The following is a 16,618-nucleotide window of genomic DNA, read 5'->3' as shown; positions in this document are numbered from 1 at the left end:
TGGTGGCTTGGTTTCTGTCCATTAACTTTATTGAAACCACAAACCTTTGGGAAATAATTTCAGTTTGGGAAAGTAGGAGATCCCACCTCCTCCAACACATATCTCTCAGCCTGGAGGGAGAATATTCCTAAAACTTTCTTCTAATGACCAGTTTCCTGATTATTTATATAGTACAATTTTCAGCTTCACAACTATGAGCCATTGGGGCTGGCAAGTTCATCCTTTCCTCCCAGGGTACCTGTATTCTGATAAGCCTTCTGAGAATCATAAGTTCATCCAACCTATAAATAAGTAGGAGGAGTGAACTTTAGAAATTTCTAATACTCTTTGTAATAAATTTCCATTTGAGTACTGCAACTCCAAGCTAAGAAGTTGGCATGCTAACTCCAACCTCTCTGTGCAGCAGTAGCCAGATGGAAAAGTGAGTGCTGGACCCCATCAGAAAGACCTGAGTTCACATCTAACCTTAGCTTCTTCACCACCTAGCTCCCAGGGCTGTTTGGAGTAAGGATCAAATGAGATAAAATTTGTAAATCACTTACCACAATGTAATAAGTGCTTTATAAATCCTTCTCCCCCCTTCTCCTTACCCCCATACTTGTCTTATATACTAACTTAAAAGGGTAAGTCAGAAGGAAGAAGAAAGGATGGAAAGACAGGGAAGATTTGAGGCTTGTGAATTAGAGAGGCAAGAGAATATACAAGAGGACCTTCTTGTGGTCATCAATGCACTCATGCTGACAGCCATCCCTGTACTGTTCTGCTAATCCCTTACTTAAATATTTATGCTATGCTTCAAGCTCTTTAGCTATTAATGCATTGAAATGAATTCCATCTATTTTATTACTTAAACATTTCTAGTTGTAAATCCAACTTCTTTTTGCTGATGACTTAGGGGAGAAGAAAGGGCAGAAGGCAAAATGTGAGAGGCAGGAAGTAAAAGCAATGGTCCATGGTAGCACCATTCATTCACCAAGCTTGCTATGCTACACTGCTAGAGATACAAAGATAGAAATGAAATAGTTCTTACTTTCAAAGAGCTTACATTCTATTGGAATGGGGAACAGCATGTACATAGGTAAGTAAATTCAAAGCATCTGTTATAAATAGAAATGGATTTCTGGTGTGGGGAGGGCAGTAGTAACTAAAATAACCAGGATATGTCTTATGTAGCAAGTAACACTTGAGGTAAACCTGGAAGGCAGCAAGAGATTCTAAAGCAGAGATGATAAGTGAGTTCATTCCAGGCATGAGAGATTCAGTGTGCAAGTCATGGAGGTAAGAGAGATGAAATACTTTGTAAGAGCAAAGAGGACAATTTGGCCGAATGAATGATATGTGAAGAAAAGTAATGTTCAATAAGACCAGAAAAATAGTCTAATTCTAACTTGTGAAGGGCTTACATACTGAAATAGAATGTCTATTTGCTCTTGGAGGCAAGATGGAGTCATTTGAACTGTTTGAGTAACGAAGTGACATAATCAAATCTATGCCTTAGGACTATTAATTTAACAACTGTGTGGAAGATTAATTGGAGAAGAAAGGGAATAGAAGCTTGTAGACCCATTAAGAAGCTTTATAATAGTACAGGTGAGAGACAATGAAGACTTTAATTAGAATGATGACAACCATGTACATTGAGAGAAGGTTAATGATTGCATTGTAGTGTTCCTGGAATCTTAAGCTTCTTTCAGTGGGAGATCACTTTTGGGAACTGGTGGGGAGGGGAGCTAGGATTAGGTTGAACTTGTAATTTTATCAATTTGAGGAAATTCTCAGCATTGAATCTCCTGTCATGGGTGCAAAGTGGCAACTCATCCAGTCCTTATTGTCATAGAGAGTTGCCTGTGGGTTGGAGAGGTGAGGTGGTCCACCTTCAGTCATCCAGTCAATATCTATCAGAGGCAGAACTAGAACCTTCCTGACTCAAAGGCAATGACACCATACAATCTTTGGTATGGATGTGAATATAGATTGGTTTTGCTGTCATTTTTACTTTTGCATAGGCATAATATATTGATTACTCCATAGCTCAAAACAAATTTAAAAAACAAATATGATGACTAGAAAGAAATGTGTTTCTATTGTGACTTTCATTGCTACCCAGGGAGGTAACTGATTTGGGAGGGGGGTGTCTTCCTGGTTTATCTCTCTCTGTGCTGAGGGAGAATCATGGATAAACAAAAAAGGAAAGTATTAAATAATTTAAGCCAATAATTGGTAGCTAAATTCAAGGGACTGCCACAAGAGATTGCATTTCTATCTAAATGGTCTTTCTTTTTTGGCTACATAACGGTTTTGTGGTAGATAGGGAGACCTGAGGTTCAGAACCTTAACAAGAAAGCCAAGGACTATGAGTGTCATCCGACTGTGTGACTTCATTCAAGTCCTTGAACCTCCTTTTGCCTCCATTTTCTTAATTATAATATAACCACCTATAGTTCCTCTTTTGTATACTTGAAAATGATGCCTTAACCCCAAATAAATTCCCTCTTGCCTCCAAAAGCAAATAGACATTCTATTGAAGCATGTAAACCCTAACCTAAGGGATATCTCCTTCTTAAATCCTTACCACCAGAGCCGAATGAGGAGGTCCCAGTTCAAATTTTCAATTGTTGCCATGTATAAAGAAAGAATATTGAAATGGATGGAGGACATAAAAGACTATGCATAGAGCACAGGACTTGAAGTCTGAAAGATCTGAATTTGAATTCTGCTTAGAATCCGGCTTTAGTTATGTTACCCTGGGCAAGTCTTACCCTCTCTTTGTCTCAGTTTCCTTATCTATAAAATGGGGTTAATAATAGCAACTAATTTACAGGATTGTTGTGATGATTCAATGAGATAAATAAAAATGAAGCACTTTTTAAATATTAAAGTGACATATAAATTATTTTTGTTGTTGTTGATATTATTCTATAAATATATTTTCATATACATTGCTCACTTTACAGAATGACAATGACAGCAATGACAACGACAACAACTAGAATTTATATGGCATTTTAATGTTTGCGATGCATGAAAATATACTTGGTGCATATAATATTCATTGTGTCACATTTTAGGAAGCAATCTGGAGAGTTACCAGAGGAAAGCAATTAGTATAGTGAGAGGACTGGATACTATGACTTCAGGAAGGGCTAAAGCAAGTGGGAATCTTTTGCCTCAAATAAAGAAGATCTGTGGACATAAAAATATTTGAAGGTCAATCCCATGAGAGGGCATAGATTCCTCAGGGCAGAGATTAACCTTTTCAGGGAGGTAAGTTGAGGCTCAAGATAAAAAAACAAACCCTTAAAAATTGGAGTAGCAGAAAAAGGACTCATTGCATTGAGGAGTAAGGGCCTCCCTTTTGCTGCAAATCAAGTGAAGGGAAGATGACTATTTGTCCAGCATATTATAGGAAGAATTTCTAGATAGGTACCCTTTTTTGGGGGGCTGGAGAGTCTCTGAGGTCCCTTGAAACTCCAAGATGCTGTGATTCTACAGTTCTGCAACTTATCAGTATATGAATTAATAAGGATGAAGAAGCAGTTCTTGGTCCAAAGAGTCTGAGGAAATGAGGGACTCCTGCAGTCTTAGGAGTGCTATGAAAAGATGCAGTCATTTTACTCCATATACATTTCTTTATTCACAAACACATTTATGAACATTCTTTCTGCAGCGGAGGTGGGTGGGGGATGGTGGTCAGCAATTTTTTGCATCAATTCCTTTGTTCAGGTATTTTTAATTGATCCTAAGGGATTTGCCATGAGACTTTCTTAGCACTTGTATTCTTGATTGGGGAGCAAAATTAGGATTTAATTGGTCTTAACCTTAATTGGAGGAGAAATGTCAGGGTGGATTTCCATTTCAGAATTTGAGCTCAGATGAGGCTGGAGGAAGGAGCCAGGAAGTGTGGGAGAAAGAAGAGGCAACAAATGAATCCCAGAAGTCATGCATAATGCAAACCAAGGCCCCTAGTGTGGAGTTATGGAACCTCATTTTCTCTTCTTGCTTGGGCTTAGGGAAGACCAGGACACAAGTCTGCTCAGTTGGCAATTTCCCATCCCCTTTTTTTCTTTTCTTCCTCTCCATCTCTGCCCTTACTTCCACTCTCAAGTTAAGACATTTAAAGTACCCCTATGAAGTCAGTTAGGCAGAGTTACATAATTTTCTTAGTTTATCTTAGAAAGAAAACTTTTTTTAAGTTAGGTGATAGAAAGAATAGAGAGCTGAACCTGGAGTCAGGAAAACCTGAGTTCAAAATCTAGCTTCAGGCAAGTCACTTGTCTTTAATCCTCAGTTTCCTTATCTGTAAAATGTGACTAATAATGGTATATTTTATATCTATATCTATACCTATATCTATATATCTATATATCATGGGGCTGTTGTAGGACTAAATGAGAATCTCTATAGCATATTTATCTATCACTTTGTAAACATTGGAGTGGTAAAAAGATAGAAAATATCAGTATTTTTAAATCAATCCATGTTAATAGCAGACATGAGGATCAGAGAGGATGTCAGTGAGTCCTTGGCAAAATTGTCAGTTATGCAAAGTTTCAGCAAAATCATCTTTTGTTCAATGTTTCCATCTTCAATACTTTTTATGCCACTACTGATCTGATAAAATTTTTTTTTTGTTTTTAGGTTTTCGCAAGGCAAATGGGGTTAAGTGGCTTGCCCAAGGCCACACAGCTAGGTAATCATTAAGTGTCTGAGACCAGATTTGAACCCAGGTACTCCTGACTCCAAGGCTGGTACTTTATCCACTATGCCACCTAGACGCCCCTGAGCTGATAAAATTTGCAATGACCTTCTACCTTATCCTTCCCTTCCAATGTTTAAACAAAATTTATTCATTTTTTTGTTACATTCCCTCAGGACCCTGCTCTCAGGGAGTCATTTTTTTCTGGAAAGTAGCTTGAAAAGTTAATGTCCCCTTTGAAGTTTTATTAGTGGGTAATGGCTAAGCCATTACCCCTCCATGGTTATTTTCAATTCACCAAAAACTTTTAGAATAACAATGTCTTATCTTCTTCTAAGTCAAGCTTTAGAATATAGTGCACATTCTGCTTCATACCTTATTAAGCTTGAAGAGAATCAGCACAATGCTAGTCAGCCTTGAAGTCTAGAAGGGCTCCAGTTTCAACTGTGGTACATATTGACTGTGAGACCCCTTAGCAAGTTACAGCCTCGAAGTGTCCTGAGGCAAATCTGCAAGATCATTACTTGTACAAACAGTGGCAAAACAAAACAAAACAAATCTTAAGCAAGATATAGCAATTGCCAAAAACTAATCCATTAAAAAATAAACTAGCCTTAACTTGTAATTTTATTGCTACAGGAACTTCTAATGAGGAAACTCCCTCCATGATGCAGATCAGCAAGAAGGAAGTCAGTGACTTAGCATCTTTGAAAATTGCCTGGGAGTCTGGAAGCTTTTAGTGACTCACCCATGGTTGCACATATATTCCAAAAACAGAATCCCTGGAGATTGCCCCTAGTCATTGGTTAGACCCCATTGAAAGTACTGAACTTGGTTCTGCATGCCCCATTTTAGCAGTCATTGACAATCTGAAAACATCATCAATAAAACCTCCAGAAAGGGATGAACAAGATGGTGACTATACCAAAGCCATGTGATATAGGGGTCAGGTGAAGAGCCAAGTATATCTAGGATGAGGGAGGATTTATAGGAAGAACAAAAAAAAAAACATTTAGTACCTATTATACTCCAAGCAATTGTTTAGACAAGTACAAATATTATCTCATTTACGGAAGGTCAATAAATGAAAACTTCATGTACTCTTTCAATATTTAAAGGGCTTTTCCACACAGAAGAAAGCTTAGACTTCTGTTGCTTGACCTCAGAGATCAGAACTAATAGCAATAGGTGAAAGTTACCATTAATCAACAAATTTTTATTAATACTTTACTAAGTACAAGACACTGTCCTAAGTAAGCACTGAGGATAAAAAGAAAGGACAAAAACTACCTCTGCTCTCAAGGAAGTTCACAGCTTAAAGGATGAGATATAATGCAAATAGCTGTGTAAAAACAAGATATGGACAAGATGAATTGGAGATCATCCACTGAGGGTATGTACTAGTAATAAGGGGGATTGGGAAAGGTTTCTCTCAGAAAGTAGGAATTAAGCTGGGACTTAAAGTAAGCCAGGGAAACCAAGATAGGGAGATGAGGAGGGAAAGAATAAATTTAATATAAGGAAAAAAAAACTTCCTAGAAATTAAGATTGTCCAAAAATGGAATGTACCCTAGAGATTGCTACCAATCACTCGAGTTCTTTGCAGAAGCTGAGAAATCCACTTGGGAATATTGTAGAGAAGGTTTTCATTTAGGTGCAGAATAAATTAGATACCTTCTGAGATTCTGCATATCTCAGAAGCTTAAAAAAACAGATGGAAGAATTAGAGAGCAAAAAAAAATTCTCTTTCCTCCTCTATTTTAAAGTTACTGTAATTTCACAACTAAAATTCAGTGAATTATCCTTTGGATTTCTGGTCAGAGAATAAGTAAATAATAAGCTTCCTGTATTGTTAGTTTACCAGCAACAGAACCCAAAGAAATCTGTCATGTCTCTGTGTTCCTTGGGTCTTGCAATGTGTACCACATTCATCCATCATTATGGAGACCATTGCTTAACGAGGTCCAAGGAAGCATTTTTCTCATCACTTATTCATTAGTTTGTAAGAAATGACTTTCCAGGATGTGATACAATGTTTGAAGTCATTTGAAATATAAAAATGACAGTTTTCCTCATCTCACTGCTGAGGTGATGGGCTTTTGTTCTGATCTCTATCCTTTCATCAAGTTAATTGCCCCTTCTTTGCAGTGGTTCAAATTCTGGGACAGAGGGAACTTTAAAAATAGTGTTGTTCTGAATGGTAATGAGGGAGATCCATGAATTAAGCCACTGACTCATTGCACTCACTGAATAAAAGAACTGGAAAGAAGCTTAGGAGTCATACAAGTCCTCTCCTCTCAGTGTAAAAAGAACAAATAGAGATCCCAAATAAGTAAAGTGATTTGACTGGCCAAGGGTACACTGCAATTTAGTGACAGAGTGACTATGTTAACTTGTACCTTCTGCTTCCTACCAAAGACTTTGTCCCCTTATTGCATATTGCTGCTTATACATAATTGGAAAAGGAGATTTGTAAGAAAGCTTGCTTCAATTCTGAAACAATTACTTGATTTATAGACTATGTGAGTCATGTCAAAGATTGGGGAAGGGGGGCAAGAGAGAAAGTGACAAAGAAAACCAGAACCAAAATAGAGACAGAGAAAATATTTCATTTAATGTGGGTATTACCACTGATGCATAGTTGGTAAGCTTTCCATCCCTTAATAAAAGGATTCATTAGTTTTAGTCCCTCAGAAAGTATCACCTAGTAACCATTCTTCCTTACTAAATATTTGTTGAATTGAATTGAAGGTAATAACAGGAATGGAGCATGGTCTGTGTAGAGGCAAAGAGAGAGGAAGAAGTTGGACTATTGAGGAATATCTATTAGACCTGTTTGGTTAGAATAAAGATCAAGTGAAGGGAAATAAAGATAAGTTGGACCTAGATTATAAGGGTAATAGAGAGATACTAAAGACTTTTAAGCAGGTATGTGAGACCTAAACCTTAGAAATATTATTTTGGCAGCTGAATGAAGGGTGATTTAGAGAGGCGTGAGATTGGAAGCAAAGGACCTAATTAGGAGGCCCTTAAGTTGGGAAAGATGAAAAGAAAAAGGAAAAGATTATAGCAGAAGATGAGATGGATAGATAGTATCATGAAAATAATGAACATGAACTTTAACAGACTTAATGAAGTAGAGTCCAGAAATGGTTCATAGGCATACAAAGAATCAGACACAACTGAATGGCTAGACAACAGCCACAACAAAAGTAATTTAGGGAAGAGATGGTAAGAGTCTTTAGTGAGTCAGCTTTACTTAGGGTAACCCTGAGAACTGACAAAAGGAGAAGATGAGAGATCTGGAAATAGAAAAGTAAGATTTGGTAACTGATTGGATGGGGTGACTATGAGAGAGAGAAGAATCAAAGATGACTAATAGGTTATGAATCTGAGGGACTTAGAAAAATGGTAATATCCTTTCTTGAATTAAGGATGGTTGAAGGGGAAATTAGTAAGGGAAGGAAGATATAAATTCTATTTTGGAGAGGTTGAATTTGAGATTCTGAGATGGTAGGTGGATCTGCCTAGCAGGCAATTGTTAGGTTTTCATAATTGCTCTGCTGTTTCTTCTCCTACCTATCTATCTACTCATTCTCATTCTCTTTTATGAGACTTCATCTATGCCACTTACAGCTGAATCTCAGTCTTTGTTAATTTTTCCCTTTATACTATCTCAATTGCATTCAGTTTTCATCTCTTTGTGAATTGAATTCCACATCTATGTATTCAGCCCTCACCTCTCTCTTCTAAGTTACATCACCAATTGCCTTTTGGACATCTGGATCTAGATGTCCCATAGATATTTCAAATTAAAGATGTCCAGAAAAAATCCATGATCTTTCACCCTACCTTCTCCTCTTCTGAACTTTCCTATTGCTGTTGAGGGCACTACTATGCTCCCAATCATCAGGTTCATGATCTTTGGCACTTCACTCTCATTCATCTCACATGTTCTCATGACTCACACCACCACTACACTAGGTCAAACACTTATCTCCTGCATGGATTATTTCCATAGCATTCTAAGTGGTCTCCCTGCCTCAATTCTCTCCCCTTTCTAAATATTCAGATGCTGATGTAAGTTTTCTAATATATATCTATATATAGGTCTTTACTTCCCTACTCAATAAACCCCAGAGCAACTCTATTACCTCCAAATATAAAATACTCTCTTGCATTTTTAAGCTCTTCATAACTTATAAAGTTAAGACCCTCATTAGCTCTTCCCTTTTTCCTGTCTTTTCAGTCTTCCAAACTTTATTCCCCTCTATATACTATGGCATCTAACTATAGTGGCTTCCTTATTATTCTTTCTGTGTGACATTTAATCCTTCAATTCTGTATCTTTGACCTGATGGCCTCCTATACCTTAAATGTTCCTCCTCTTACTCCACCTCTTAGTTTTGTTGCCTTCTTTCAAGGTTCAACTCAAAATCTACCTTCTTCTTGAGGCCTTTCCTCATCCTACTATCTCCCTCTGAGATTACCTCCCATCTACTCTGGTTATATTCTGTATGGACATTGTTATTTACATGATATCTCTAATATGGTGAGTCTTTTGAGGGATGATTTTTACCTTTCTTTGTATCTTTAGGGCCTAGCACTAATACTAAGAAGGAAAAGAAACGATAATCTGTAACCTCTCTCTATCTACAGGAATCATTTTAACCCTGTTCAATGAATGAAAATGATCATTATTCTACTTCACCTTCTTTTACTGTTTTCATGTTTCAAGTCTGCAATTCAGGTTGACCCATTGAGTATTCCACAATTTCTATTTCTCAAAACCTAGAGAGGATGGTATTTCTGTTAGCCTGCTATTTTTGGAAAACCCTAGATATATTCCCTAATAGAAAACCAGAAAAACTCAATCACTGTTTATAAGTTTCAGATTTAAATTTACAGAGAACCATTGGATAGTTTCTTCCTCTTTTAAGTTCTGACAAAATTGTGCATGCAAAATATAAAAGGAATTGATTGAAATTTCAAATATTAAGATAAGTAATCAAGAGATAGAGCTAGGGAGTCCTTGAGAGAATAAACACAAATTATCATCAATAACTAACTGAAAAACTGTTCAGTTCTCTAAAATAAGGGAAATAAAAAATAAACACAAAGTAAATTAATAAATTTCACTATAATTCATTAAATTGACAAGGTTGACTTAAAATGATAAATTCAGTTTTGGTGATACTATGAAGAAATAAATATTATGTTATACCATTGGTGGAACTATGGATTAGGGCATTTGGGGGTAAATTATAAGACTTTCTTGCTAAAAGTACAGGGGCTTCTCATGAGCTGGAGCCCACTGTGAACAGCAGGGAAGCTATGACTTGCTTTGTTTCCAATATGGGCTAGTTTACCCTTCCTTAGGGAACCTGGTAGCTTCCTATTCTCTGAGGTTCCCCATATTAATATTGAACGTAGATCAGATACCCAATTAGATTATTCCACTGAAAATCATGACTTCTGAGTTCAAAAGATCTGCTAGCCTCAGCCTTCCTGGTAGCTGAGATCATAAGCATGCATCACCATGCTCATTAATATAATCATCTGGAAAGAAATTTATCTTTAAGTCATAAAAACAGCAACTTTTTTACCACTTGGCTTAGGATCTGACTAGAAGGAACATACCCTAAGTATCTTAATAAAGACGGGAAGAAAGCATTATCTATTTAAAATTAATAGCATTACTTTTAATAGCAAAATAATGGAAACACCACATGTGTATAGGTAATGAGTAAACAGATTATGTAGTATATGAATGCAATGGAATATTGTTATGCCATAATAAATAAGAACTATGAAGATTAAATTAAATATAAATTCAGAGAATGTGGAAATATTTCTGGATTTTGAATGAGAAGTTCTATCTTTGAACAGTTTTTTTCCCACTACTACCTGTGATACTTAGGGAAATTTATTTTCTCTCTCTTTTTTTCTCATTTATAAAATAAGGAGGTTGGACTAGATAAAGTCTGAGGTATGTGGTCTCTAAATGTGATGATTCTACTAATACATTGTTGATGGAGCTGTGAACTCATCCAACCTTTCTGGAGAGCAGTCTGGAACTGTGCCCAAAGGGCAACAAAATGTGCTTCCCCTTTGATCCAGCAATACCACTGCTGGGCCTATATCCTGAAGAGATGATGAAAAAGGGTAAAAACATCACTTGTACAAAAAATATTCATAGCAACCTTGTTTGTGGTGGCAAAGAATTGGAAATCAAATAAATGTCCTTCAATTGGGGAATGGCTTAGCAAACTGTGGTATATGTATGTCATGAAACACTATTGTTTTATTAGAAATCAGGAGGGATGGGATTCAGAAAAGCCTGGAAGGATTTGCATGAACTGATGCTGAGAGAGATGAGCAGAACCAGAAAAACACTGTATACCCTAGCAGCAACATGGGGGGTGATGTTCAACCTTGATAGACTTGCTCATTCCATCAGTGCAACAATCAGGGTCAATTTGGGGGTATTTGTGATGGAGAATACCATCTGTATCCAGAGAAAGAACTGAGGAGTTTGAACAAAGACAAAGGACCTTTAATTTAGAGAAAAAAAATTTCTTATTGTCTGATCTTGCTATCTCTTTTACTTTGTTTCTTCTTTAAGGATATATTTTCTCTCTCATCACATTCAGTTTGGATCAATGTATACCATGGAAACAATACAAATACTAGCAAATTGAATTCTGTGATGGGGTGGAGGGAGGGAAGTAAGATTAGGGGAAAAATTGTAAAACTCAAAATAAATAAAAATTAAAAAATAAATAAATTTGATGGTCCTTCATAGGTAGGTCACTCCTCAGATGAGGAACACATAGTCTACTTCTGGGTTCTTCATATACCAAGTCTTTTCAGTATGTTAGGATTCACAGAAGCTTGTGCTGTCTTAATATAGCCTTTGAGCATACAGGGTCATCCCTGTGTCATAATGAAGCATTAGAGAAAAACTTCAATGCTAAGTTCAGATATGTCTGTGTGTGTGTGTGTGTGTGTGTGTGTTTATATATGTATATCTAGAGTAAGAGAAATCAGGTTGATACAATGGAAAGAGCAATAGACTTGATATCAAATCTGACTTCAAATCCAACTCTGGTGTTTATTACTAGCTTGGCCTTGGACAAATCATTTCCCCCTCTCTTAATACTCAATTTCTTCCTCTATCCATTGATTAGTATGGTATGTCACTCAATAAAAGCCTGATGCAGAACTGACCTTAGCAATATGAAATGGAGAGGTATCTAGATATATAATGAAAAAGCCACTTTTTCTCTATACCCTTCCCCCACTCAAAGCCTCTAATTAGTATATGTCCCAGGATGGTGGTATCTTACATAACCTCTTAGTTAGAAGATACCTCATGAAACTTCTGTATTTAATGGAGCAAAGCATTCCACTTTGGGTTCAGCCTGTTCATGTCCTATATCTGATGGATTAAAAAAAAGACTGTAGAAAGTCGAAGTTTGTTTATGCCCTTTCAAGGTAAACTAGATTCCAGAGATTCATTTCTGGGAATCCATTGGTAACTTTTAATTTTAGTTACCTCTCAAAGTAAGCTTCTACCTAGAGAAGAATTGATTTTTGTTTCTTGTAAAATCCATTTCATTAGAGACACCAAACTTACTCCCAAAGGAAATATTGAACATACCCACTGGTACCTAGCCAGAGTATTATGCAGCATAATCAAGAAGACTCAGGCATACAGTGTGCATTTTGAATGATAGAGCCACAGCAGGCTACAACCTTTCTATGGAATATGATTATGTCCCATGCATTCAAAAGCTATCCTCCTCTAGTCTGACTTCTGGGCATTTGGGAGGAGAGTTTATTTGGAAGGTCAAGATTTCTTGGACTCTGCATTCTACATGTGCCAACCACCAACCTAGGTTGTCATGAGGTACCTGTATATGATGCATGCTGTGTTCTGACATGTGCTGCAGTTGTTGAGGTCCTGGCCAGTTCTGTAGAAGTTACGCCTGCAACACAAAGCATTTTGCTGGGTGAGTTTATGGACAGAGAGGCCACAATTGCTTTTCCATTTCACTCAATTCATATAACACAGCATCCTACCTGCATTAATTGGTTAAACTAAGGCAAATTGGGTGGATCAAGATGAGAAAATAAGGATAAAGTAATTTTTTTTTCCTTTGAACTTCACATCAGCCCTATGAGGTAGGTAAGACAGGTATCCTTGGTCCCACTTGTTAGATAGAAAACTGAGGGAGATTGTATTTTGCTCAGTCATAAATCAAAGATAGTGGAATCACAGAGATTAAATTCACATCTCTGTACTTACAATCTAATGTACCTCACTGCCCTTCCTTCCCCCTATCCAAGATAATATTGATTCTTAAGGAAACAAATTCTGACTACCATTTGGCCCTATCTGAATTTGATTCTAGAGCTAGAATAGACCTTGAGGGGTGGGGGTGGGCGGGGTTTGCATTGCAGAGAAGGAAATAGATGATTTTCCCTTCAAAGTCTATTCTTCTAAATCCTTCATGTATTTAAACTCTATCCAATACTGTTACTTGAATTTTCCATCAAAGGAATCCTCCCCATATAAACCCTATTCCCTAAATCCATTTTTATTACTTTCAGTTGGCCATTCATTTCAGTTATATTTTTATTGGGCCATTGATTGAAAGTTCAATACTAGTTCAATACAATTTAAAAACTACATAACTAATATTTGAGGGTAGGATAGAAAAAGACATTCTACTTCTTCATTTCCTGAATCTTTGATTTATCCAAATATCACCATAAATTAAAATTTGGTAGGGGCATTAGAGATCATTTTAGTTCTTCCTCTTCATTTTTCAAATGAAAAAATGAAGTCCTAAGACATAAAGAGATTTGTCCAAGGTCTCATAGGTAATAAATAAGAGATCTGGGATTTTAGCCTAGAGTTTCTGACTATGAATCCTGTTCTCTTTCCACTATGCCACTGGTTGGAATTTTACAATATAATCATACTTGTCTAAAGGTCATGAAATCTGGACTCTCCCAAGTCCTGTTCCTGCCCATTCCAAATTCATTGTGAAAGAGAGGGGGTAATATCAGGAGAACCAATATGATTCCCCCAAGACTTTAAATTAAACATCTGTATTGTAAAAGAGATATTATCTAGCTGGGGTTTTTTTTTTTTTTTTGAACCACTCAAGTTCTTTCAGAGATTGAAAATTTAAAGGATAAATGGTTGGGGAAAACAAAACTTTGAGAATAACTAAGACCTTTTAGCAGTTGAAACTCATTACTGCAAGTATTTTTTTTGATAAATGATAACAACATTTTTAATATCAAAATTCATCCTACCCTTCAGTGAGGGCTCTGGCTTTTTCCAAGTCTTGAATTACGTTCAAAAGGACTTTAATCTTCTCTTGGTTTGAGTGCAAAGATTCCTCCACGGATTGCAGTCTCCCTTGTAGGTCACACAGTTCACCATGTGCCAGGTGAATTTGATTAATTCCTTTAATCTCTGTGTTGGTTGGAGGTTTCATTTCACTCTTTGGGAGAGAAGACTGGAGGTGAAAGCTACCTAAACAATTTTTAAACTCCAAAGGATCTGCCTGGCTGGAATTTTTCTCCGTCTCTTCCCGACTCTCAGCCGCAGATTTTGTCGTGTTGCTAGGTGTCAATGATATTGGGTCCTTGTGATCATTACTCAGTGTAGCACAGTCAGAAGCAGTTTCAGGATGGGCTGCCTGTCTGTGCTCTCCAAGGAAACAAGGCGAGGGGCTGTGTGTCTGTGGAGGTGAAGGAGTGCAAGCTCCCTTTGATGGAGGTGATAAAGGAGCCGGCTCTTTAATGCCAGATGTGTCTTTGGGCAAAAGCAATTCAGGGTCCGTTTTATCTCTGCCAGGCAAGGAGTGAGCACCGCTGGCAGTACTAGAGCAGGAGGAAGGCCTTTCTGAACTAGACAGCGGCCTGCCATTCACATCCCCCGGGCACATGTGAGCAAAAGGATGTATTGCGTTGCTTAATTCCACAGGCCTGTCCGTGCTGTGAGTGGGGGCTTTGGTACCCCACAGAGGACTCTGACATATATCATCAGGAACTTGTATAGAAGCCGCCACCCTTTCTGAAGGTCCCAGAGCATCTGCTTCAAAGCAGACGCTAACAGGCCCGTTGCTCTGTGTCTTGGACACCCTGGGAAAAAAAGGATGAGCTTTCTTACCTCTGTGAGGCACGTCCTCCAGATGCCTCGTGATCCGTAAATAGGCGAGATCCGAAGACACGATGTCCTGCTCTGAGAGATTGCCATTGACTTGGATGGAGTTTTTAGACCCTGTGGGCATTTCCACTAGTGACTTGCTGGCCGTGAGCTTTTTCCTTTTAAAAACAGGGAAGTGCTTCCTAAGACTTGGGGAAGTTTGGATTGCAATGTTCCGGATGCTCCCCCCCTTCTGGGATCTGGGGAAGGAGAGGGAGTAGTTGGGCAGGTGATGGTGCCGAGATGTCTGCACCTTCCCTGTCAAAGCGGGGTCTTGATCTGTTTGGACATCAATCTCCGCCAGGCCAGCTTGATTCTTACTAGCTCCATCCTCCTTGAAGCGGACTTGTTGAGATTTGCTTCTACGGTGGTGAGGCTGTTTCACAAAGTCCACTGAATCCAGACTGTTCCGCTTCAGGAGCACAGGTCTCACTTTCATGTTTTGCTGGGCCATCGAGCCTCCTTTGAAAGTCTGTGGATTGCAAGCTTCTCCTTGACAAGTTACATTAAGTCATTTGAGCTGCATCTGGTGACAAAGCCCCAGATGCCAAAAACAGCCAGCAGAGGTGGTGGCGAAGACCCACTCTCCTGATTGTGTGGTTTGCTATGTTGGCCATCCCCAGCCTATAGATTTTACTTTATAACTATTTCTTAATGTATTTTCCAGAGTTAAATATATTTTTTTCATCAAAGAGCTAATTTCTATTTCCATAAACACTTGAGTTACTCTAATGATCAAATATCCATTCTAAGGAAGTTGCTGGTGGTCTGGGTATTGATGGAATCAGTTTGCTCAGATCCTGGAAGAAGATTGTCATTCTGTTTCACTCAGACCAAAAAATTACAATGGAAATGATCCCAAAGTCTATGATAAGTGGATTTCTGTTACATTTGGAATATCTAGTCCACTTCCCTGGTAGGGATAGGCTCAGGTGTGATACAGCCAGCCTCTTAAGTGTGTCTCTTCTGCATGGAGTGTAAATAGGCAGTGTAACAAACAACTGAGGTGTTTGCTCTTTTGAAATGACATAATGTTCCTAGGGTAGCACATCTGTTCATGTCAAACAGAAATTCCTCCTCTGGGGCCATTGTTCTCCTTCATGTTCCTTCCTCCATTTTTTTTTTCACTGATGAAAACTTGTCTTTCCAAATAACCTCATACAACCCAATGGGGTGTGACCAGGACTGAAATAAAACTAAGAAGGGGATTCAGAGGAAACAGTTTCTGCTGTTTAGTTTTTGCTCTGCTTCACGTTGGTACAAAGCTAACCAGATGATTTTAAGAAAAGATAACTATAAACCCTGTGACCTCAGGGAGGAGTCCAGACAGTCAGTCTTTGCAGGTATGGGCAGAAGAACGGGGTCTGAAACGGAAAAGACAACAGATGCAGGTGAGCATGGATCTCCCATAGACCTTATTTCCTCTTTTATTTTCAGCCATAGGATTTATAATTGCTATCCAATAGAATATCTGAAATAATGATGTGTCATTCTTCAACAAGTCAGTCCACCTATACTAAGGGACAAAGCACAGATAAGTTTGGATCATTTAGGTCTTTTTGCCCAAGCTACCCCAATTAAATCTGCTGACCCTTGTTGTCATGTCTACTCCTTTCTTTTGCTATGTTTGATTTTACTAAAGATAAATGACAAGTTTTTTTTGGGGGGGGGCATAAAAACATATACTGAAATTT

At 37.9% G+C, this 16,618-nt stretch overlaps 2 protein-coding genes across 3 annotated transcripts in view; one reads left to right on the top strand and one right to left on the bottom strand.

Moving 5' to 3' along the window:
• DOCK2 (dedicator of cytokinesis 2) overlaps positions 1-16,618 on the top strand; it is a 535,580-nt gene that overhangs the window by 303,996 nt on the left and 214,966 nt on the right. The gene's annotated exons all lie outside the window — the stretch shown is intronic.
• Positions 1-16,618, bottom strand: part of INSYN2B (inhibitory synaptic factor family member 2B) — a 126,072-nt gene that overhangs the window by 14,868 nt on the left and 94,586 nt on the right. Inside the window, exons 2-3 of the mRNA XM_074212451.1 lie at positions 14,027-16,288; positions 12,613-12,687 (exon numbers count right to left, since the gene is read on the bottom strand). Of these exons, the coding sequence (XP_074068552.1) occupies positions 12,613-12,687; positions 14,027-15,378 (1,427 nt within the window). The 5' untranslated portion in view covers positions 15,379-16,288. The remainder of the gene's footprint in view (positions 1-12,612; positions 12,688-14,026; positions 16,289-16,618) is intronic.

The sequence above is a fragment of the Macrotis lagotis genome, chromosome 1 (genome assembly GCF_037893015.1).
Source record: "Macrotis lagotis isolate mMagLag1 chromosome 1, bilby.v1.9.chrom.fasta, whole genome shotgun sequence".
In the NCBI taxonomy this organism is placed as follows: Eukaryota; Metazoa; Chordata; class Mammalia; order Peramelemorphia; family Peramelidae; genus Macrotis; species Macrotis lagotis.
The sequence above is the reverse complement of the archived record's forward strand: the minus strand, read 5'-3'. Positions and strand labels throughout refer to the sequence as shown.